The sequence below is a fragment of the Mastomys coucha genome, unplaced genomic scaffold (assembly GCF_008632895.1).
Source record: "Mastomys coucha isolate ucsf_1 unplaced genomic scaffold, UCSF_Mcou_1 pScaffold8, whole genome shotgun sequence".
Lineage (NCBI taxonomy): Eukaryota > Metazoa > Chordata > Mammalia > Rodentia > Muridae > Mastomys > Mastomys coucha.
In genome coordinates this window covers 50,097,067-50,121,518 of record NW_022196914.1, presented here as the reverse complement: position 1 = coordinate 50,121,518, position 24,452 = coordinate 50,097,067, and the positions used below count along the sequence as shown (strand labels likewise).

General features: G+C 37.0%; 1 protein-coding gene across 3 annotated transcripts in view; it reads left to right on the top strand.

The window, feature by feature from the left end:
- Window positions 1–21,557, top strand: part of Vcan (versican) — a 97,136-nt gene extending 75,579 nt beyond the window's left edge. For all 3 annotated transcript variants that reach the window (XM_031360395.1, XM_031360393.1, XM_031360394.1), the window contains 3 exons: window positions 14,712–14,856; window positions 19,172–19,354; window positions 19,500–21,557. In XM_031360395.1, the coding sequence (XP_031216255.1) occupies window positions 14,712–14,856; window positions 19,172–19,354; window positions 19,500–19,627 (456 nt within the window). In that variant the 3' untranslated portion in view covers window positions 19,628–21,557. The remainder of the gene's footprint in view (window positions 1–14,711; window positions 14,857–19,171; window positions 19,355–19,499) is intronic.
- The last annotated feature ends 2,895 nt before the right edge of the window (window positions 21,558–24,452 follow it).

Sequence of the window (24,452 nt, the reverse complement as noted above, 5' to 3'; positions counted from 1 at the left end):
TATTCCAACCTTTTACTCTGAGGTAGTGTCTTTATTTGTCACTGAGGTGCATTTCCTGTATGCAACAAAATGCTGGGTCCTGTTTATGTATCCATTCTGTTAGTCTATGTCTTTTTATTGAGGAATTGAGTCCATTGATGTTAAGAGATATTAAGGTAAAGTGATTGTTACTCCCTGTTATTTTTGTTGTTAGAGGTGGAATTATGTTTGTGTGCCTTTCTACTTTTGGATTTGTTGAAAGATTACTTCTTACTTTTCTAGGGTATCCTTTTCCTCCTTGTGTTGGTGTTTTCCATCTATTATCCTTTGTAGGGCTGGATTTGTGGAAAGATATTGTGTAAATTTTGTTTTGTTGTGGAATATCTTGTTTTCTCTGTCAATGGTAATTGACAGTTAGTCTGGGCTGTCATTTATGTTCTCATAGGGTTTGTATGACATCTGCTTAGGATTTTCTAGCTTTCATAGTCTCTGGTGAGAAGTCTGGTGTAATTCTGATAAGTCTACCTTTTTATGTTACTTGACCTTTTTCCCTTACTGTTTTTAATATGCTTTCTTTATTTAATGCACTTGGTGTTTTGATTATTATGTGACAGGAGGAATTTCTTTTCTGGTCCAGTGTATTTGGAGTTCTGTAGGCTTCTTGTATGTTCATGGGCACCTCTTTCTTTAGGTTAAGGAAGTTTTCTTCTATAATGTTGTGGAAGATGTTTACTGATCCTTTAAGTTGAGAATCTTCACTCTCTTCTATACCTGTCATCCTTAGGTTTGGTCTTCTCATTGTGTCCTGGATTTCCTGGATGTTTTGGTTTAGGAGCTTTTTGCATTTTGCATTTTCTTTGACTGTTATGTCAATGTTTTCTAAGGTATCTTCAGCCCCTGAGATTCTCTCTTCTATCTCTTGTATTCTGTTAGTGATGCTTGCATCTATGACTTTTCATCTCGTTTTTAGGTTTTCTAACCCGAGTTGTCTCCCTTTGTGATTTCTTTACTGTTTCTATTTCTGTTTTTAGATCTTGGATGGTTTAGTTCATTTCCTTTGCCTATTTGATTGTGTTTTCCTGTAATTCTTTAAGGGATTTTTGTGTTTCCTCTTTAAGGACTTCTACCTCTTTACCTGTGTTCTCCTGTATTTCTTTAAGGGAGTTATTCATGTCCTTCTTAAAGTCCTCTATTATAGTCATGAGAAGTGACTTTAGATCCTTGTCTTGCTTTTCTGGTGTGATGGTATGTCCAGGACTTGCTATGGTGGGAAATTTGGGTTCTGATGATGCCAAGTAACCTTGATTTCTGTTGCTTATGTTCTTAAGCTTGTCTCCCACCATTTGATTATCTCTAGTGCTCTCTGCCCTCACTGTATCTGACTAGATCCTGCCCTTCCTGTAATCCTGGTTGAGTCAGAACTCCTTAGAGTCCAGCTGTCACTGTGATCCTGTCATCCTGAGATTCTGGGTGTGTCAGAGTTCCCGGGAGTCAAGCTGCCTCTGAGACACTGAGATCCTGGTGTGACCAAGCTCCTGGGATCCTGGGATCTTGTGATCCTGTGATTCTGGGTATGCTAGAAAGCCTGGGAGTGGAGGCCCCTCTGGGGGCAGGGTTGTGGGATATGTGTTCATATCCAAGGTAAACCAGAGAAGACTGGAAGAAACTGGAGCCACTGTCCTTGGGGGGGGGGGAGTTCCTGCTGGTCCCCATTACTCCAAGTGGTATTGGAACAACTGTTGTGTCCTCCTCACCCCTGATCCTAAGATCCTGGGCATGCTAGAGTGTCTGGGAGTGGAGCTTCCTCTGGGGGCTATGGAGCTATTGTGCATTTTTATTACTTGTTCTAATACCCATTCTTTTCTCCCTCTGTCATCTTTCCTTTTCTCTACAGACTCCTTTCCCACATTCATGTCTTTTTATCTTCTTTTGTGACCCATTTAGTTTAACGAGAGTGGCTTGTGTGACCTTGAGTTTAAAATTATGCATTGAAGTCTAGTGTGTTCCCCATAGGGTGCACAACTGGAGACAATGACTGTGCCTTCCCCGAACTTATCAACTTTTAGCAGAGAGAGCTAGGACTCTAGAGGACCTCCTGGATGCACATATGAGTGTCAACAGGCCCAGACATGAGAAGGCCCAATTTAGGCAACCATAGCTACTGTGATACTGTATTTACAATGGCTGTGTCATGCCCAGAAGATAAGATTTTGCAACTGCCTTCCTCTCTTCTTCCTTTAATGATCTTTCTGCCTGGTCTGTGCCCATAAGTTTTTCATGTAGGCATAAAGATCTTGTTAAATTAATCTAATTATCATTTCTACATTCAATATTGTCACAAAATTCAGTAAATTGGTAAGCATTGCACTTTTACAAAAGAGAAATATCTGATTAGGATATTTTGAAGGGAAGACAGAGTAATGTAGCACAATAGTCACAGAACATCAACTGAAGCCTGTGTCTTAACAGTTCACATATATCATTAAAGTCTTAGAGCTAAGTCTTGTTTAAGATCTGTTTGAAGAAGGTAGCAAATGAAGCATGTAAGCAAGCAAGGTTTGTCAAAGAAATGATAAAAGTAGATCCAGAACAAACTGATACACCCTTGGTTTCCTCTTAATCCATCCAGTCTTTGTGTCAAGTAAATAAAAACATGCTAAAGAGTGTCCCCTAACTTTGAACATTTGGGAACAGAAGAGCGCAGCTGCTCACCAGTCTGCCTACTTTGACTGATCTCTGGCCCACTTTTCTCCCCTTGGATCCACCCTTTCCTCTGTCCTCTTTCTTTCTGAGACAGCCTAGGTGTCCCCTATGCTCCTAGCTCTCCCTAACAGGTTCCATATGCGTGCAGGCTGTTGGCTAAAATAGCTCTCCTTTGTTTCACTGTTTATTCCAAGGTTTTCTGCTTTTGATCATGTCCCATATAATGGTCGTCTTCTTCTGGGAAAACAGTATTTGCTTACACTTGGGGAAAGTGAATGGCCATGTGTAATTTCAAGGACTTTGTTTCTTTATTATGGTGATTTCTCTCCTCTTCCATCCTCTCACACTTGTTTGACAGTGATTAGAGTGATACATCTTGGGATGTAGAGTGGTATCAAAAGAAAAACAGCATTTTGCTATTTATCTGATACTATCTTTTGCTATTCAGTATCCAAGAATAATTAGCATAATTCAGGAAATAAAGTTTAATTAGATCTGTGTCAGTGATTTCATTTATTGAAATAATTAAACTTTGTTTCCAATAAGCTCAAAGTATAATCATATAATATTCAACCTGATCTTACTTCATAGCTAAACTAATTCAATTCATGTGTTTGTGCTAAATTACTAATGCTGTCTGGCTAAGTCATCAGAATTGCCAGTATTCCTCAGATTTTGATTAATCCTTACATTTTATTGGCCTCTGTAATAAGATGTTGCTAATATTGATAAAAGGCCAAACTCTTGTTCATGTTATAGTTGAAAAATATTTTCATTATTTATTTGGGGTGTTTGCCCAGTGACTTAGACAAAGTATACTTCTGAATACAATAGTATCCAAAGCCCATCTCATGTCTTGGATAAGCACGGTCTAAACTCTTGCTTTAATTTTTCAAGACACTTGAATATCTTCCAAGATACATTTTCTGCTTCTCCAAAAAGGGTTTGAAAATCAAGCTGTGGGCTTTAGATTTAAGACTACTCCCATATTTATTTGTATTTATTTTTCTTTGACATCCCAGGAATAATATTCTTATAAGAGAATAGGACTTTCCAGGATATGCATTAATTTCACAGTGATTAGTCACTCCTACCTCCCCCTCCTCCCTCCTCCATCGCCCATTGTCCCCATCAACCCCCTTCCCCCCACCATACACCTAGTAGTGACTATCCATCAGAGGCTTGGATGAAACTACTCCAAAGGAAATGTCACTTTGGAATGTTGTTGTCTAGAAATTAAGTAAGGAGAATTCACTTTCTTACAAAATGCTAGAAAGTTTTAGAAGGTCTAGCTTAAAAGAAAAAAAAAGTCCAAAGTCTTTTTTGGGGGGCATTTTGTACGAGTCTTTCATGATTTTACTCCAGGGATTCCTGCTTTGGCAGTGGTATCTGGGGAGTCCTCCATTGGTATCTTTGAGTTTAGGAACTCAAAGATAAATCATGAGAAATCATCATAGATTTCTCTTTTCCTCTCCAGTCAACTGTAGGGAAGATAGAGAGTCTTCCTCAAATTGGTATGCTTCTCAGTCTGTTTATTCAATTCTAGAATAAATTTCCTCAATCATCAGGATATCATGTCACATTCTAAATTTTAATCTTCTCAGCTTGCACTTGATAGGTGTGCTATAGATTAAAATAGGTTAATTAATATTATTTTTAATTAACTCTATGAAAAATCCATTTTACATATTTCTAGGAGATTACTGAATCCTCTTCCCCATTTTAGTAAGTGTGACACAGTATTGTCAAGCTAATGCAGCTACAAATTCCCAACCCTTTTCCCTTTCCTACCAACCTATTATTAGAGTTGTGACACAGAAACAGCCACATTGATGTGGGTTTGCCTTTAAGATATTGTCTTCTTTTTTAGACTGGGTTTTGCTATGAATCCCTGGCTGTCCTGGAACTCACTTTGTAGATCAGGATGACCTCAAACTCAGAGATCTGCTTACCTTTGCCTCCTGAGTGGTGGGATTAAAGGTGTGCATCACCACTGCCAGGCTGGATTTACCTTCAAATCCAGAGATAATTTGTCCTTTTTTTCATAAAATAAATAAATACATCAGTCTATCAAGCAATTCATTGTGAGAGATAGCTTTGAAAAGAAGAAAAATAATACAATAGCTCATAACCTAGAGAGACATTTTAAAGGGACAGACAATATTAGTAATAAATTGAAACTGATAAATCATTCCTCTTTTTTTTTTGCAATGAGTTACCATTACCATCCTTTCTGGAGACAAATAACATTTCTTGGGCAATAAAAGATCCATGGAAGTGCTAACAAATTCAGAGATATGGGCTGTGCTTGTTTGTATTTTTCTAACCTCAACAGAGGGGTGTGTGTGATTTGGCAAGAAATGACCCAAAATAAAATCCTCACGTACATATTTTTTCCTAATTTAAGTTTTTCAAAATAGCAAGTAGAGAGAATGTTAAACGTTTTCACACCAAAAGATGATAAATGTTTAAGGTGATCAGTTACTCTAATGGTATCATTTTAATATGTAGGTGTTGAAATATCATACTATATCATACATGTATTTTTGTATGTCAATTAGATTTAACAATATTTTTAAAATTCTCTTTTCCCACAACAGAACCTTGAAGTCCTTAAGAGCTGGGAAGCCTTAGAAGGCTTTCTTTGAGATACTTGTACATGCTTCATCTGTGATGTGGTTTTAGCTCCAAGCCAAGCGCCACATTTTTTGTTCACTTTGTTAACAAGTCACACTGCGTGTCAATATTAATTTAATTATGTTAAACTTTTCAGGCTTCATTATATTAGCCCCAAAGCCAAGAAAAACATATGCTCTATCCTCAGCCTTTAACCTATTACTCATGAATAGAAGACTATAGATTTCTTTCTACTAAAGACCACTAAGTTGTTAATGAAAAATTTTACTTCTGTTGTGGTTTAATTTGATTGAAATCAACAGCTGTTTCTTCTGAATTTACATTTAGGATGTTATGAGTCACCCTGTAGTTCTAGAACATAAAACTCTTGACTATACCTTTTGCTCTTGTTGCTCAGATGTCTAATGATAGGTTTAAATCGTTGAAGTACAGTGTTTGGCACCACTGGAAAATCATCTTGTAATTGACAAGTTTACCCTGTAAGTGAAGAAAACTTAATGAATGCAGGAGGCCCTTTAGTGCTGCTTCATGAAACTTTAGAATCATGTGCACATGTTTAAATTTAGCTGCTAATTAGTTTAAGGCAATGCACAACCATGGAAAAAGCAAAGAAAAAGAAGTTGAATGGTTTTTGGCACTTTCTCTGGCAATTCGGCTCCTTAGCATTTCATGACTGACTTGTGCAAACAAGCTTGAGTGGAGGAGCCCGCTGGCACAGTGCTTTTCGTGGATTAAGTGCATGTTGCTCCTAGAGGCTCTGCTTGGGGCGCCTGTCTCACAGTGGGAGCAACTTACATCTCTCTGGAAAGGCTGTTGATAATTACTGCTTTTGTCAGTCAGTGAGCTCACAGCATTTCACAAGATTAGTGCTGCGCTCCAGAGTGGCCAGATCGTCTCCCCTTTACAGAACTCTGCCAGCTAGGAAAATAACGGGCATGTTGCTGCTTTAACAGCTATCCGGAGACCCCACGTTAATTTTCCTTCCCTTCAGTATACTCAGTTTGGTACAATCCAACTGCAGACTTCCAGTGGGTAGTGATGCCGAAACAAACGTCTCTTTCTCCTCTGGAACAAAGCTGCTCTTTTCTTCTTCAGTTGTGGGTTCAACTAATGATAACAGAAAAACCATAACCTTCTGTAAAATGTAAATAAATCAGGACCCAGACCAGAGTGCATGGATTAGGAGAGCCTGAGATCTACCTTGCAGGGAAGGCATTTGCCTCCTTCAAGGAGAACAGTTAAACGTGACCCCTGCAGGGTACGAACAAATGACTATTGTGTGCTAGAGCTATACAGGAAGGAAAGATGTTTTGTTTTTGTTTTTGTTTTTTTTTTTGTTTTTGTTTTTGTAATAAGAAGCTCCCATGGTCCTTTTTTCTCAGATAACAATTTTCTCTGTGTTCTGGAAGATGGAGTTGATGCTAGTGATTACCTAGTGAAAAGCTAACTCCTTATCAGTGTGTGTATGCATGTGCATGAATGTATGCTTGTGTGTGTGTGCATGTGTGTGTATGTATGCTCCTGTGTGTGTGTGTGTGCATGTGTGTGCATGTGTGTGTGTGTGTGTGTGTGTGCGTGTGTGTGTATGTTGTAGGTGGGTATACAGGCTCTTCATAAAGTGTTTTGTCTATGGACCTTGCTTGTATTCTTTGGAGATATTCTTCTTGGCCTTGGTGACATAGGCTATATTAGGACTTTCTTTGAGGCTCCAGTAGTGATTCAATGGGTCCCACATGAAAAAAAAAAGAGTTTGAGTTTGCACAAGTCAGTTTGTAGTATAGGTGTGATCTTTTCAGAATGTAACTTTGCAGTAACACAGTATGGACTTTATTTTTGTGCACTGGGGCATAATTATTTACCAGTCCTGGTCTAAAGATGTTGAGTGGATATACTAGACACGATTTTACCATGTCTGATGAAATTTCACAGTTGATGTAAATCATTAGATGCTATTAATAGGAACATGGAAAAATAAGGTTTTTTTTTTGTGTGTGTGCTTGTCTTAGGTAGAAAAGTCAGTTGAGAACTGTAATAGTCAATAACAGAATAGGATGGAATTAGAAAATACAGTCTATCTATTTAGGAAAAAAATTACAAAACTAGGAGGGTATGCCACAGAAGAGGATATGCCATAGATGATACTTTAATTTTTTATTTTCCAGTTCGAATTAATAATTGTGATTCTACATATGTGTTATATAAGTATATAGGCATATACCAACTATTTTAAAGAGTAAGTTACCTGGGAAAATGGAGCAAAGAACTACAAAATAGTTTTTGATGTTTCTGCCATGCATTTTTCAAACAACAAGAAAAAATAAATATCATAATAATTTAAAATAAAAAAATAATTGTGATTCTAAATCGCATGCTGGCACTCAAAGCACTACTATACTGAGCGGTCTATGTCACCACCTGGTGGTCACAGCATGCTTTGTATTTTAACATGAACATCACTAGAGTATGCTGGGATGTTGTTTAGGTTCCTATAGCTCTGAAATGTATTGTAAACCCGACAGTTAAATACAAAATGAGATAATTTGAAAGCATAGTAGGAAACTAACAAGTAACTTAAGCTTGATAAAATCCTGGCAAATAAGGTTAAAATTAGCCTTAGAAGGTTCTTTATTGACCCTTCACTCTACACTTGGTAATAGAAGTCAGCAGGTCAGTTCCTTGACTTCTTGGCAGGTGAACTGACAAGACTTCTGTGATTTAGTATAAAAACTTTTTTTCTTCTGTAAATTAAGTTATCTGTATTTGGAGAAAAAAGGAAGATGAAGAGCTGTGATTGAATTTTTCATGGAATATAAATCCAAATTATAGTTGAAAATTTAATCAGTTTCCCGCCAAATTATCTCTGGAAAGGTGTCAAGTTACTTTTACCAATAGGGCATGTATGATATTTAAATGTTTTTAGCACCATCAAAATAGTGACAAAACATAGTATTTAATTAGCTACTTCAGGAAGTCCAAAGTATAGTGAATTTTAACATATAAAACACGGTGGGATATAAGCTGAAGAATTATAGCTAAATATCTGGTTAAATACAGAGACAGGTATAAAAGGGTCCTGACAGTCACAGATTCAAAATTTACAATGCCAGTGATATATGAGCTAGCCAGAAACACAATCATGAACTGTCCAGGAAGGGAGGCCAACATTTACAGTGTTCAGTTGGCTTTCATGGATGTCTGCATAATAGACATCTCAGATGTGCTATCTCACTGAAAATATGTCTGTCTGCTCTTCTGGCCATTGTTTTTCATCTCTAATAGATTTAAGCAGAATTAATGTGCTACACAAGTCTGTATGAATAAAGACATCCTCAGTTTCTTCCATATATCATCTAGGTGCCAATAATTGCTAGGACTGTTTGAGTAGACCCGTGTGCATGCATGTGGGCATGAATATATGTGTGTATATATGAAAGGATGGTACATTTTAAAGCTCACATGCAGATGAATCTTAATATTATTTAATATCTATGACAATTCTGTTTAATTTGTTTTCATTCTATTAACTGGGAGCTAGTAAAATAAAAAGCACCCACTGTGTCTTAAGAGTGATTCATTAGGAAAATCAGTGCTTGGTGATTTTTACTATGGTTATTTTACCAAGTTAAATAAAGTGAAAAAATTAGTGAAGGAGGGCTAGTCACTGCTAAAATTCTAATTTAAAAGGTCCCAGGTTACTATGACAATACAAGATTTAAACGGAATTTTAAAAATTGTTCCTTTAGGTTTACACACACTCTGTGTGTTAGTGTCACACATACTCTGTATGTGTATTAGTGTTTGTTTTCATGTATGGATGTGCATCACATGCATACCTAGTCCCTGCAGAGTTGAGAATAGGATAACAGAAGATGGTGTCTGATCTCCTAGTTTACCATGTGGGTGCTGGGAACCAAACCCGGGTCATCTGTAAAAGCAACAGGTACTCTTAAACATAGACCCATCTCTCCAGCCTCATACTGGGCATTTAAAATATTCTATGAATTCCTTCACCTTGTGTCCTAAGAGTTTTGATTTTCCAATTGAACGTCACCTTTTTTAAAGATAAAATATTAGACTACTTACTGCCACTTTAAAAATAAATATTTCATTAATGCTTTGAGAATTTTATACAGTGTGTTTTGAACATATTCATGCCCACTCCTTTCCTCAGTTCAATTGAAATATTATTATATATTTCTTGGTAAGCATTTACCAAGTACTTGGTTAAGTACGGAGATAGTATTTGTAGATCATATCTATGCTTCCGAACTCCCCCCGGGTGCTCTACCTTCTGCTTCTTTAGACTTCTTTCAGAAATCCTAGTGTATATACACCCCCACACACACAGCTCACAAAACCAAACCCCAAAACAAAAACAAAGATAAAAAACCTACAAGCAAGCAAAACACTGAAAATCCAAAACCAAACAACAACAAGACAAAACAAAACCAAAAACCCAAATACTATTTTGGAGTGGTGCATTGGGTGAAAGTGAACCAGTTTATGCTTAAGAGCCTCTCTTTCACCTGTCTGTAGTTCTCCTTGCTCTCCAGATGTTCATACACTTCTACAAAATTTAATTTGTCTTTATTCATGCCAATGGGCTGCAGCAGCAGCTAATGCCTGATGACTTTGTCTTCTTTCTTCTAATGAAAGCAGTACTTAAAACAGAACCCAAACCGAGGCCCCCTCCACTTTTTAAGGAATAGAGAGAACATCTTCTTTATTTCTAAGTTTTACATAGATCTAGTATTACATAGCCCTTTGTAGAGAGGTAGTTATTTATTTCTGTATATGGGAAGGTGAATTAGGTAAATCCCATTGATTTTGTTGGATTGTTCACGCCTGGGATGCTGATTAATTCCTGAGATTTTGGTATCATTGACCATGATAGTGTGTTACATATTTTAAAACATAAACTATCACCTACTATGTATGAATGGGTATTTGACTCTCTAGACTTCAGATATGGTATGTACTACAAGATTCTCCTTATAATCCATTATTGAAAATCTCCCAAAGCTGACTCTGCCTCCCATCCAACCTCCTCAACTGCCAAGCTGACTTAGACAGGTGGGGGAACTCCAGACATGGGGAAGAAAACTAATTCTGCGCCCATTCAGAGAGAAATCCATTCAGTTGCTTTGAAACAGGAGGTCCTTCCCTGAGGGGTTAGGATGATGCCAGCCTGGGAAGTCATGTAGGCTTGCAGAGAACCAGCAGGACAATTTTGACAAGAAATGTAAGCATATATAATGTGGTATATACTTAGATGAATACCTTTAGTCTGCTCTGAATTTTTTCCAAGAAACATTTAGGTGGGTTTGAAACAGTTTTCCAGTATGTGGAGACAAGTTTTGTGTAACAGAGCCATACTTATTAGCTGTTGGAGTTCAGCCAGGGGTTTTTCAACCATTTTATTATTTTGGCAGGTGATATATTTGAATTCAGTTGGGGGGTAGTAACTGAAAAGTAACTGCATTTAATTGAATTGAAATGTTTCCCATTTGAGAACTTGTCTTGCAGGTACAGAGAGCTAGCTAGTTATTTAACTGAAACTTCCAGAGTAATTTTGCCATACGATATAAAGCATTAAGCAATTTCATACTGGGTCAAATTATCTTCTAATAAAACAGAAGAACATTTACATCTGAGTTGACGTTCCTTTACATCACCCCCTTTGAGTTTTATGTCATGGTTTTCTTTTGCCATCAGATGAGAATGAAAGAACAAAATAATTTGAACCTTTTCTCTGAAGGCAGCAGGAGTTCAGGGCAGTGAGAAAGCAGAGTCTGAAGGCATAATTTTGTAGACGCGTGGCCAGCGCCTATTCTGGGTAAAGGTTTTGAAGACACTTTTCTTAACCCATGCTGGCTTCTCCGAATAAATCCTGATTTGCCAATCCAACCCTAGGGGTGGGTTGAGTCGGGTTAGTTCAGAGTAGATCACCCAAGATTACAAAGCAAGTTCGAAGCTTGCATGAACTATGTGGTAAGAACTTACATTAAAAGCAAAAACCAAACACAAACACACACATAAAACCAGAACAAAACAAAGCAAAACAGGGAAACACTGGCAGTCAAGATGCTTGTTCATAACTCCAAGTGGAAAACAGATTTCACATGGGAGATGATGTGTTTTCCTTCATTTAAATAATCCTTATTTTGTTACTAGAGATAGGGAAGGTGAGAGCTTACATTTTTATAACTGAATCTATTTCATCAGGAGGGATATCTCCTAATATTCAATGTCAGTGAAAAATAACATTGAATCTACAGTCAAGTTTTTATTTAGTTATTTATTTTTAATCATTTGTCATAAAAGTGAAATAAGCCAAAAAAAAAAAAAAAAAAAAAAAAAACATTAAGGCTGAAACAGCAAACCTGAGCCAATTTGGCAACAACATGAACAAATTCAAATGACCCTTAACCAAGGTGAAAGACAATACTGAGTGATGAGCAAGTGATAGTGAAACACCCCTGGAGGCATTAGACATTCTTGTGGAAACAACACAACAAAAGCCTGGTCCTGCACAATTAAGCCAGAGCTGCCAGACAACAAAAACACACAGTTTGAAACATTGCTAGGTTCCAGGCGCAATTCTCAGCAAAGACAATTACATCTGTTTTTCAGTTTAAGCCTCAAAAAGCAGTTCCCTGGCATAGAAGTCTAATGAATTTCAGTGTGAGAATGGCACCAGTGCTATTCAGTACAGTAGGAAATGTCAGCTAAAAGCACAAAGCTGTTGAGGGACTTTGGGACTGTGAAGTGGCATCTGCCAAGGTTCATTTCCACCAGCTTGGCTAGAATCTGTGAATAATTTTGATAAATGTAGAGGTAATTTCATAATATTTCCTTTCACTGATTAGAAACATAGCTGTTCATACTCTGTAGAATTTAGAAAATAATAAAAAAAAAATGGAAATCTTGTTGTATTCGGCGTGGATGCCCCACTCGCAAAGAATCAGGAGGGAGATTGCTGCAAATTGCATGAGGATTTTATTGCCGGTATACTGGGGTCGTCCTGCATTCAGATCAAAGGCAACGACCAGGAACAAAAGCACACACACTTTTTATACCTTCCCAGTACATAGGTTTACAGCATGAGTTGGTTCTCTCTCATTGGTGGAATCCATTGTCTTTTGTTTCCAGTGACCTCTGTGCCCCAGGTGAGGAGGAGATACCGATTGCATGTAGGAGGGGTAGGGGGATCCACCCTCCAAGAGACGTTTCCTGGAATGGGCATTACTCCCCACAATTAAGGGCATCTCCTGGGGACTGATGTTTGCTCGGTAAACCCTTCTGAAACTCCGTCTTTAGGCTTAATGGACATTTCTTGCTCCTTGGTATTTTTATAAGGTGTCCCTATTTGCTCAATTCTTACAATCTCAGTGTTGGAAAACTTATAGAAACTTAATAAGGTTTTACTGGACTTTGATTTGGTCTTATACACACATCAAATGGCATCTGAAATGATGTGTGAGTTTAGTATTATCCTATATCTTAGTTTATATTTTTATTTCTTTGAATAGTCTTCAAGGATAAAATATTTTATGTTTATATAATATTCCTTTCCTGGCCACACCAAAACTTATTCAAAATATGGTCTTCATATATAATGTTTTCCATTAAACTTTCCTATAAAGCGTATTTACCATAAATGTTGTTGCTATCATTGGTAAGTTTTTTGAGGATACATTATTAGGAACAGAATTATAGATCCACACTTTTGAGTTTCTTGATAGGCTTTGTCAAACATTTTCAGAAAGTTTAATGCTACTGGCTGAATTATGGTTGAAATCTCCCTACAAAATATCACCAGGACAGGGATATCTAAAGACATATTCAGTAGTGTGTTAACTGTACAAAAAAGACACCGTACAGCTTAAAAACAGATCTTATACAGCCTTACATTTTAATTTTTTCTTTAAAAGGAGTGAGTTGTGTACAGGTTAAATGCTTTATAGACAAGAAAAAAATTGTGCTAGAACCAACTTATCCATCATCTTCTTCATCTTCCTTTTTCCTCCTCTTCCTCATCCATTTCATCCACCTCCTTGTCTTCCTCTTTGTTTCTTTTTCTAGCTCCTTTCAGCCTTGACCCCTCCCTTTTGAAAACTGAATTTCAAGAAAGACTAACAGTCTTATGGATCACCAGTGACTGTCACTTAGTTATCCTGTACATCTGAGCTTGCATTTCCTACCATGTTCAGGAGGCTTCTTAGCTGTATTGGGTTTTCCTTTAGTTCTGTAGGCAGCAATATATCCTTTTCATATTTCTCCTTCAGCTTGATGGTTTTCTCATAGGGCTGCTTGTCATCCAATGGAGTGCATCTCTCCTAGTTTCTTTGCAACATCACCAATGGATAAGCCATGATGCTCGCCATTGATTTTTGGGCGGTACTCAGAACAGAACAAGAAGAAGGAAGAGGGAGGCCTCTTAGGTACATTGGGGTCCTTGAACTTCTTTTTGGTTCTCCTTTGGTGGCAGGGGCAGATAAAGGTTTTCATTTCTTCTTCATAATGAGCCTTGCCAGCCTTTGCCATGTCTTTTAATTTCCTCTTTAGCAGACTTGGTCTTCTACCTCTCTGAGTACTTCCTGCTTCTTCTTGTGCTCCTCCTGTCAGGTTTGTGCAGAGTGCTGAGTACATTTTGCCTTTCAGCTTCTTTGGATCTCCTTTGCCTGTGTTTAATTGATATTCCTCCACAAGGCACATGGTTGTCCAGTGCCTGGCTGCCTCTCTTATCTTGGTGCTGTCTCTATGGATCTCAATGTACTGCAAGGGCTCAGTACATTTCTGTAACAGTTTCTTTACTCAATTTCAAACCAAAGATGCATTTAAAACTGAATTTCAAGAAAGACTAACAGTCTTATGGATCACCAGTGACTGTCACTTAGTTATCCTGTACATCTGAGCTTGCATTTCCTACCATGTTCAGGAGGCTTCTGAGCATTGTTCTTATTATTGCTACACGTGAATTAGTGGGACACATGGTGAGACACTCCACTAGGTAAAGTTCAGGGCTAAGTCTAGAAAAAAAAATCATAATTGATTAGAAAGACACTGTGAAATTTTTGTCTGTTTCATTTTTGCTTTTCATTAACAGTAAGATAATGATATGCTTTCTCAAATTGAGCACAAATAGCATATTTAGAAATCTAAGTTAACCACACTGACATTTCTCAAGGATATTTCACTGACAAAGTAAAGCTATTTGTTAAACAAACCTTTGAAATGCATATATTTCCCACAAAGAGTTTGAAGGTATTTACCATGAAAATAAGTTCAGTTCTGTGGTTGAATAGAAATTGTTGAGTCCATTCCAATCAGATAGCCACTGGGGCTCTGACTGTTGAGTATTTATTTATCTTCTGTCTACATTTGTACAGCAATATGAGAACTGGAGACCCAACCAGCCAGACAGCTTCTTTTCTGCGGGAGAAGACTGTGTTGTGATCATTTGGCATGAGAATGGTCAGTGGAATGATGTCCCCTGCAATTACCACCTCACCTACACCTGCAAGAAGGGAACAGGTAAGGAGCTGCTGCTAGGGCACAAAATCTGCCTAGCAATTGGCAGCAGAGTCAGGAAGCCAAGGTTTCACCCTTGGAGGTACCAATGAGACCAGCTCTGTCCTTCCTTGTTGCCCAAGGCTGCTTTGCTGTCCCAGTAGAATGAAAAGGTTTGTTTTCAATACTGTCCTCACTTTAGATTCCACTTTTTTTTTTTAAGATAAGAAGGTGCCATTTATACAGGTAAACTGTCCATAATAACTTTAGGAAATTGCTGGCCTGTAGATATATATTTTTTTAATCCCGGTGAAGTGGATACTTAAAGACACTGTCAGCAAAACTGTTGCAAGTATCACCTAGTAGGCAGTTTTGTATTTGTAGGAAGATCCAGAGCCCTTGGCTCTTGTTCAAGTGCTTCAGTGGGCTGAGACTGCAGAGCTGAGAAGCTACTCTAGAGGGGCCTACAGTCTCCTGTTCAGTACAGTCTTCATCCCAAGTACATACTGTTTTTACTAATAGCTTGATCTTTGCCTACATTTGAACATTTTTAAGCATTCCCTAAGAGGTTTATTTTCTACTTGTAATCCATGGAACAAAACTGTTATCCCTATGCCTGTAATTGAGTGTCTTCAACATTTGATAAACAAAGACATTTGTAAAGGAAGTTTCAGGATGAGAATTTTTTAGATAATGTTCAGTAGGAAGAACAAAAACAAAAACAAAAAGACAAATACCAAGAAAGTTGAGTTTGAAGTTTATGTAGTGTTTGTCAATGAATAATATGTTTTAATTACTGTAGCATGGAGTATAGCTGTATAATCATTTTTTAAAGCAATGGATATTACATAAGAGAATACTAATTGTGATAATGATTTTAAAGCCTAGAGATCTGATTCCTAGGGCAACCAAGACCCACCTCAAGAAGGAATACAAACTACCAATGCAAATTGCAAAATACATTTGAATTGTCTTTGAATTAAAACATAATAGAAAATGTACAGTGTGTGTGTGTGTGTGTGTGTATGACAATAACACTAGGCAAGACTTAACACCTACAACAAACTGTGTTGGGAGACAGAAGATTAAGATGGACACAACCCTAGTCTAGATGAAACTCTGCTACTGTCTAAGATTACTCTGCTGATCTCTCATCCAGGGTAGCATTTATCCTCAATGCCTTATCTCCATAAGAGCTTTCTGCCTGTGCATTTCCCCAGCACTTCTGCAGGAAACTGGTAAAAATAGCAAACTGAGTATTTGCTGTTTTCCTTTTCCCAGATAACAAGTCTTTAATAAACTGTTTGTCTTTAGCCAAATGCTGTGTTTGCCTTCTGTGACCTCTGAATGGTCCCAGCCTCATGCTTTTCATTGTTCTGTTTTCTAAGCTTGTTTGTCCTATAGCACAGTTTCACCATAGCAACAACGTTGACACTTTAAGCAGGGCATTTATCTTTACTGTGATAGACAGTCTAATTCGTCAACAATACTTACCATCCTCCAGGCCCTCTGTATGATGAATACCAGTGCCTCCATATTCCCTCCTCGCTGTGCCAACCAGAAGACTCTACTCATAGCCATAATCTCTGGGGGAAAGGTACAGTTTAGAGAGAAGGAAAAATGGTTGAGAACTTCAGTTTTAGAGCCAACAAAATGTCAAGTAACATGTATTAAATTTCCCATTGTGGAATGAGTTTTGAAAAAATGCTAACAGTACTTCATTAAGGAATGGATTCTTCTCTCATGGCTCTAAAGGAGTTTTATAATGTCAGTGTTGACAGGTTTTTAAATGGTCTCTTAGATACTTCATACACCTATAAGCCTACATGCTGAAGTAGTTCTTCTAATTATTTACAGGTAAGATGCTTAATATACTGAAAAGCAGCATTTTGAAAAGAGCACCTTTCTTCCTGCTGTCCATATACCCTTTTGATGTTTCCAAGTCGAATTTCCTACCTGAGATAAAGACTTTTTTTTTTTTTGCTTTTCCCTGTAACATTATCCCAGAACAATAGAGTATTTGTTTCCAATGTTTTTGAAGCTTACATAAGAAGAGTCATATTATATATGTAATCTATACCTTGCTCTTTTTTTGCTATTCTGCCTAGTTGTTGAGATTTATCAATATGAATGTATGTCGCATTCTATGCTTTTGCTGCTGTGTAAGTGGTTCATTAGCTGCAACTACATTTTATTGATTAGTTCCCTTACCAGTGAATATGTAGATTTCAGTCAGTGTTTTTACTGTTATAAGTAATGTTTCTATGAATATTCCTAAACTTGCTCTTGGTAGACTTTCATGAGTTTCTGTAGGACATACTTCCAGGAGTGAAGAAGCTGAATAATAAGAGCTATATATCATCATATTTAATAGCAAATGCCAAATTACACCCCAAACTTGTAGCAACTCCCACTCCCACCAGCCAGGAGTAAGAGACCCTGACACTTCACTTCTCCAACATTTGATATTATTGGACTTGAGACATTTTGGGCCAGTCTGGTGGGTATGAAATATTATCCTTCTTAATTTAATTTTCATTTTCTTGGGTATCTGTTGACTTTATTTTCATGTATTGAATAGTTTTTTTATAGGTCTTCTTTAGATTTCTTACATTTTTATTCATGACTTTTTTTAATTTTAGTAATTGATTCCTTTCTCCTCTTGTGATTTGGAGGGTTCTTATTACATCCTCATTTCTAATCTCTTGACAGTAAATATATTCTCCTAGTTTGTAGTTTTTCTTTACTCTCATATTATGTTTTTTGGGGAAGATAATTCATATTTTTTAACATTACTTTGTTATTTCAGCTTTTTCTGTGCTTTGAAAAAAGTCTTTATGAGCCCTACATCATAAAGATATATGATACTGTTTGCTGCGTGTCTTATAACCTTGCCATTTGTGTTTGTGTGTTTAAGCTATATAGAACTGGCTTTCCATGTGTTCTGTGAGGTAGGGAAGCAAATCTATTTTGTCATATGAATATGCAATTGTTCATGTTTTAAGGCTGCTCCTCTGCTGCTCTGCCATGTTCTCAAACAGCAAGCTTCTGTGTTTGGACTAATTCTAGTCAAGCTTCTTAGACTTGCCACTCCATATTCAACTGAATTATTTTAGCTTTTTAAAAATAAACTTTACAAGTAAATAGTTTTGAGGAAATCATACAATTATTTCTTAAAAATGATAAAAATAAATTCAGCTTCTGATTTATCAGTACAATATAGAATCACATACAGTCAATTATTTATTATTATTATTTTAATCTTCTCTATCACCATCACCTCTTTTTACCTGATGCTTACAGTATCAGGATCTTATTATGACTTTTAATATTATGATAGATCCACTGTGTAGGTTCAGGTTGGATAAAGCAGAAGTAAATTAAAATTAAGCCTGAATTTGTCACTAAAGAACAATGTATTTATAAATCACATTCTAATATTAGACTAATCTAATATAGATTAAACAAAGGTAATCATTAAAAATTTTAATATATTAAGATATATTAATATATTAAGTATAAACTCCATAGTTACCCCCAGTTTCTGGTGTGCAGGAAGCCTAGGTCGGACAGTCCCCATAACTACATAGACCAGGCAGAGTAGCATGTGGTTGTGAAATTGAAATGTGGGAAGTAGAGAAAGAATGATGGGGGATTCCTTGTCATCCTTTACTACATAATGAATTCAAAACCAGCCTGGGCTATATGACACTCTGTCTCAAACAACAAATAGACAGATCTGAGTCAGGAACATTGTCCACTCTTCCCTGTTTTAGTATAGAATATGTAGGACCAGGTAATATTTTATTTGTACCTCAAAGTGTATGTCTATATTTCAAATCAATGGTTTTAAAGATTACACTGTTTTTGTTTTATTTTCTTGTGGGTTGTTTTTTTTTATGGAAAGTGATAGTGATAGTTCACTATTGGAAATACATCATTGTTCCAACACAAGATGGTTAATAAAAGATCAGAGATAATAAGGAAAAGAATATTAATAGGCTACTTACTGATGTTAGGTGCCTTTTATTCTGGAGATTATTTTAAAAAGTGACTTTGTAAGTGGATAGGTAAGTGTATGGCCATTTAATGATATTTCATTTTAATAAAAATACAACTCAAAATGATATGACCTGAGATAAAAATGTACACCCAGAGCCTCCAACTAAATATTTAAAATTATTTCCATTTTCAAATTCTATATAAATGACTTTTACAAAGGTATATGATTGAGACTTTGAAGTGTTTCAGTAAAGAAATAGAGTGAGATTAATTCTGATGCTTACACTAATTGAAATGGTTAGATTTCTTGGAAATAACACAATTTGCTTTTTCTTAGTTGCTTGCGGCCAACCCCCTGTTGTAGAAAATGCCAAGACCTTTGGAAAGATGAAACCACGTTATGAAATCAACTCCTTGATTAGATATCACTGCAAAGATGGTTTCATTCAGCGTCACCTTCCAACTATCCGGTGCCTAGGAAATGGGAGATGGGCAATGCCTAAAATAACCTGCATGAACCGTAAGTGGTCCTTTAGAAAGAATGGACAACCGTGCTTTAACAGATACTAGACAACTACATTTTACGGCTGTGGTATCAGTAGTTTAGGGTATGGAGCAAGTAATACTGTTGTGTTTTCTTTCTTTCTTTATTTTCTTCCATGTAGCATCTGCATACCAAAGGACTTATTCTAAGAAATACTTAAAAAATTCCTCATCAGCAAAGGACAATTCTATAAATACATCAAAACATGAGCATCGCTGGAGCCGGAGATGGCAGGAAACGAGGCGCTGATCCTTAAAATGGCGAACATGTGCTTCATTCATCGTTTCAGCCAAAGCCCTGCCTTTCCGTGCCTTTCCTATCACCTCAAGAAGAATTAGCCGTTGGTTTGGATTTTGGGACTGCCGTCTGGTCATTTGGGGTGGCTGTACTCTTAAAATATTTTCAATGAAACATGGAATTTTGAAAAAGCGAATAAAATGAAAGAAAATGAGCGAAGAAGATAACCATTTTCAGCCTATCTAATTTCTTTAGTTCTCTCTCTGCCTCCAGTGCAGACTGGTTCCTGTATACCAGCCTACTGTACTATTTAAAAAAAAACGCAATTTCAACACCGATGGCCATGTAAATAAGATGATTTAATGTTGATTTTAATCCTGTATATAAAATAAAACATCACACTCAGTTCAGGCATATTTAAGGATGATTATGGAGCTTTCAAGGTCTTTAATCATTGGTTTGGCTGCTTTACTATAGTTTGCTCAGGCTGGAAATGGTTTTGTCTACCCTTTGACTGTCAGCAAGTTTGAGGACGGCTTTTCTGGACAACCAGCAAACAGCGTCTTGCAGGTCTCTGCACGCATGTCAGCCACAGGAGCCACACTGATGTCTGGTTGATTCCCGGCTGATGAAACTCTCGGAGCTCCAGGGTGTAACTCCACTTTGCTATGTTCCTTTTTTTCTTCACTTACACAAAGCGCCTAAATGGAGGACTTTTCTATGACCTGGAACAATTTTTTAAGGGTCAAATTGCTAATTATTAACTCAACCATGTTTCCTTTACAATGGCTTTCTTAACACTAACGCTGGTAAGGTAACAAACAGATCAAGGTATTTGGAATGGATATAGACCAAGGGCTGTGGAGGGTGGGGGAGGGGGGTTTCTTAAAACAACAACACTCGTGCAAAACAAAACCCATTTTGTACATATAACCATTTTAATCCTTTATAAAAATTTTGAATGTTCATGTATGAATGCTGCAGCTGCGAAGCACACGTAAATAAATGAAGTAAGCCATACGGATTTAATTTATTGGATGTCATTTTCCCCAAGACCTGAAATCAATGTAGTATGCTAGTAATTTTTAAGTGTTAGCTTTTATATTTTCTTCACAGTTTGAAACCTTATAATATAGGTACTCCCTTCCAAGTGTTTATTATGGAGAATAGAAATGTATTTAGCTATCTATAAGTGGTATTCACCCATTCCAAGCAAGCGTGTAAGTGTAGAATAGTGAGACCATTGCTTACCATTAGATGGAGTGTATGTGTTAAAGTTTTCAGTTCACCCATTCACCCCTTGCATTTGAATAGTGATTGCTGAAAATGATATTTGAATCATTATCTAGATATCTTAAGTCTCAAAGTCAAAACTGCTCACAGAAAGAAGGCATTTAAGGCTCATCTATTCCCTTCATTAATAACAACTTACAGAAATAAATTACAAGTAAAATGTGAACAGAAAACAGCTTTTGAAGGACATGATGAAAGCAAGCATTGAAGCATCGTGCTGTGTCCCACATATGTATATGTATGGGCAGACTTTGTGTTTTATACACCAGATCACGTAAATATTCAACAAAGCGCAGAGGAAGAGCAGACTGGGGTTGGTCCTCCATTGATTGTTTCTCGTGAAACCTCCTTTGGCTCAGAGGGGATGACGGTGTTCATAAGCATACATAGTGTCTTAGACAAGGTCCTGGCAGTAAATGTAGTCCATCCTAATGTTTTCTAGAGCACAGAAAATCACTGTGTTGACCTAATAGGGCTTTTTTTCTTTTTCATTACAATGCACATAATACTTCCCTGTATTTATATTATAACATGTATAGTGTAAAATGTGAATGACTTTTTTTTTGTGAATGAAAATCTAAAATCTTTGTAACTTTTTATATCTGCTTTTGTTTCACCAAAGAAACCTAAAAATTCTTCTTTTACTACATTGTGACTTGTCTGTTTATTTCCACCTTTAAGCCCTAATACACACCAAATATTTTATGTGCTGGTTTCATCACCACAGAGAACAAGCTCCTTGTGTGGATGAATTAATCTTATGGTTAGTAAAGCAATGATGACCCCACTCAGCTACAGCAACCAAGCTAGTCGGTCTAGAGGTGTGGTTAGTTCCCCAGTGTACATGAATCTCCCATATGGAAGAGCTGTGATAAGCTAGTGAGAGTCTACATAGAAGAATGCTTTCCTGTGGACCAGCCAAGTGTTCACAAAGGGTCATCTCACAAGAAGTCTATGATGACCACTATTACATTTGGAAGGAGAGCTGGCCATTGAGAGAAGAAATTCTTTGTCTACAATTACACGGTGTTTAGAGAAAACAGATAATCTACAGAAGCTGTGTGATATAGTCAGAAGAAACTTAAAATGTCATGTTCTTGGTTGCTATATATGTAGAAGCTTAATTTATGGGCTAAATGATAATATCTATCAGATGATGGGAGACCAGTAAGTTATCATGCATTCAACTATCTGTAATGATTCCTACAGTTCCTGTTCATCCAGTCTTTGCTAAGCACTTACTGTATTCCAGATATGGTCATAGTTTCTGAAGATTCAGTAGAAAATATGTTTCACATATGTGCCCAAATAAAATTTTTAATACTGGATGGAGCCCGTGGGCCTAGTTTACTAAAAGTATGTTTTTGATAATATGGATAATGATAATATGGGCTTCTAGAAAATATCATAGAGCAAACATGATAGAGCAAATTATTTTACTCTCTCTCTCTCTCTCTCTCTCTCTCTCTTTCTCTCTCTCTCCTGAAATATAAAAACTAACGTAAAATTGGACTTGCATAGTACAGAAGAGATTCTCAAAGCAGGCATAATGGCAATCCCAGGGCTCAGCAATCCTAGACAGGAGCGTTGCTAGGAGTTGGATGCCAGCTTTTGTTGCATATTGAGACCCTGTCTGAAAATAATATAAATAAAGCAAACAAAAGGAGGAGAAACAAGACTATTTTTCTTTCTGAGTTTGATGCTTTACTATAAGGTCTGCCATTTCTTTCACACAATTTTAAGTGGAAATTGTTCTTTTGTGTATTTACAACAGCTTATTTATTTGTTGAACTAGGCACTAATCTCTGAATTGGTGATGCTGTGCAAGTGTGAGATTTGTACTACTCTAAGTCAACATTATGTGGTTCTCCACAGTTTTGAAGGCTGAGTGTCACCCTGACCATAGGATTACAGAATTCCACAGAGAGGTGCAATTCTAGGCTAGCAGAAATGGAAAAGAATGTCAAAAGCTGTCAAAGGAAGGCTGTATCCTTGTAATGTAAATTTACATTGAACACAAAAAGTAAGAGATGGACCAGCATCTGCCAGGAAATTATAAAATGTGTAGAATAAATTTAGGAACTCAGTTTTCACTTAAATTTTAGTTTATTTCATTTGTGTTTTTGTGGGGCATGTGTGTGTCATGGAAGTCACAAGATGACTTGTGGAAGTTGGTTCTCTCCTAGCATGTGGGACCTGGAGATAAAACTTTGGTTACCAAGCTTGGTGGCAGGCATGCTTACCTTCTAAGCCATCTCACTTGCTCAGTTGTTTTGAAATGAACACATCAAAAGAAAATGAATTGCAAAAGATTCAAAAATTGACTTAGTGCTTGTTTGTGCAGAAGCATTTCCCGGGAGAAAAGTCTATGAAAGAGAAATGTTCCAGAGAAAGGAAAATAGTGTTATCAAATAGTAGGAGACATGGTAATGTCCATTTTTAGTGTGTTTCTTTTTAATTCTAACATTAGAAGGGTAGAGAAATTGTTTATGAAGCAATGGCCTCATGGTGTGGTGTTATCAATGAAATTTAGGGACCACTCTTACCGCTCTGCTGTAAGTCATATTTGCTAAACAAACCAGTTATTCTTTTCTAAAACAAGCTTAAATGGAAAGTTTACAAAGGACCATTGAAGATTGTGTAACCTTTTCCCATTAGTGCTCCTTCTAGGGTGTTTGCATGCCAGACCAACAAGAAGACCAAATGCCAGAATAGAACAGGAAAGGGTCTGTTTAGTGTTTACGGAGCAAGTGAAGTCTGCATTTTAATTGGAATTTAATTCAGAGCGTGTGTGAGTCCATCAAATGATCTTTGGTGAAGATCAAAAGTACACTGCTGTGGGAAGTAACCATTAAATGATTTTGATAGTGCACATTCTAAAATAAAGTTTACAAGCTAGGCACTCACAGATCTCAAGTCTCAAATGTTTTATCACAATAAAAAATCTAAAGTGATGCTGTCTTGTCATATTTTAAGCATTACAATTCTGAAATGACCATTTTACATCATTCCACATATAAGGTCTGTGTGTATGTGTGTGTGTGTGTGTGTGTGTGTGTGTATTCATGTGCACATGTGGTTGTGAAGGCCAGAGGTTAACATGAAGTGTCTTTTTCAATTGCTCTCCACCATATTTGAGCCAGGGTCTTTCACTGAACATAGAGCTTATCAGTTTGGTCGATTTTCTAGCCAAAGAGCTCCAGGGATCCATGAGTCTTTGCTTACTCCACCATGCCAAACAATGTGGTAAAGGTGTGTGACACCATGTCTGGCTTTTATGTGGGTGCTAGTTGCTGAATGTCAGTTGTCATGTTTGCCCAGCAGGCCCTTTGTATATACAGCCTCTCCAAGTCCCAGCACAACTCTTAAAATACTTGTCTTACCTAGGTAACTCTTATAAAGTACAACATTTAATTGTGGTTGGCTTACAGGTTTAGAGGTTAGTCCATTATCATCAAGGTGGAAAGCATGGCAGTGCCCAGGAAGACAAGTTGCTGGAGAAGAAGCTAAGAGTCCTACATCTTAATCAGAAGGCAGCCAGGAG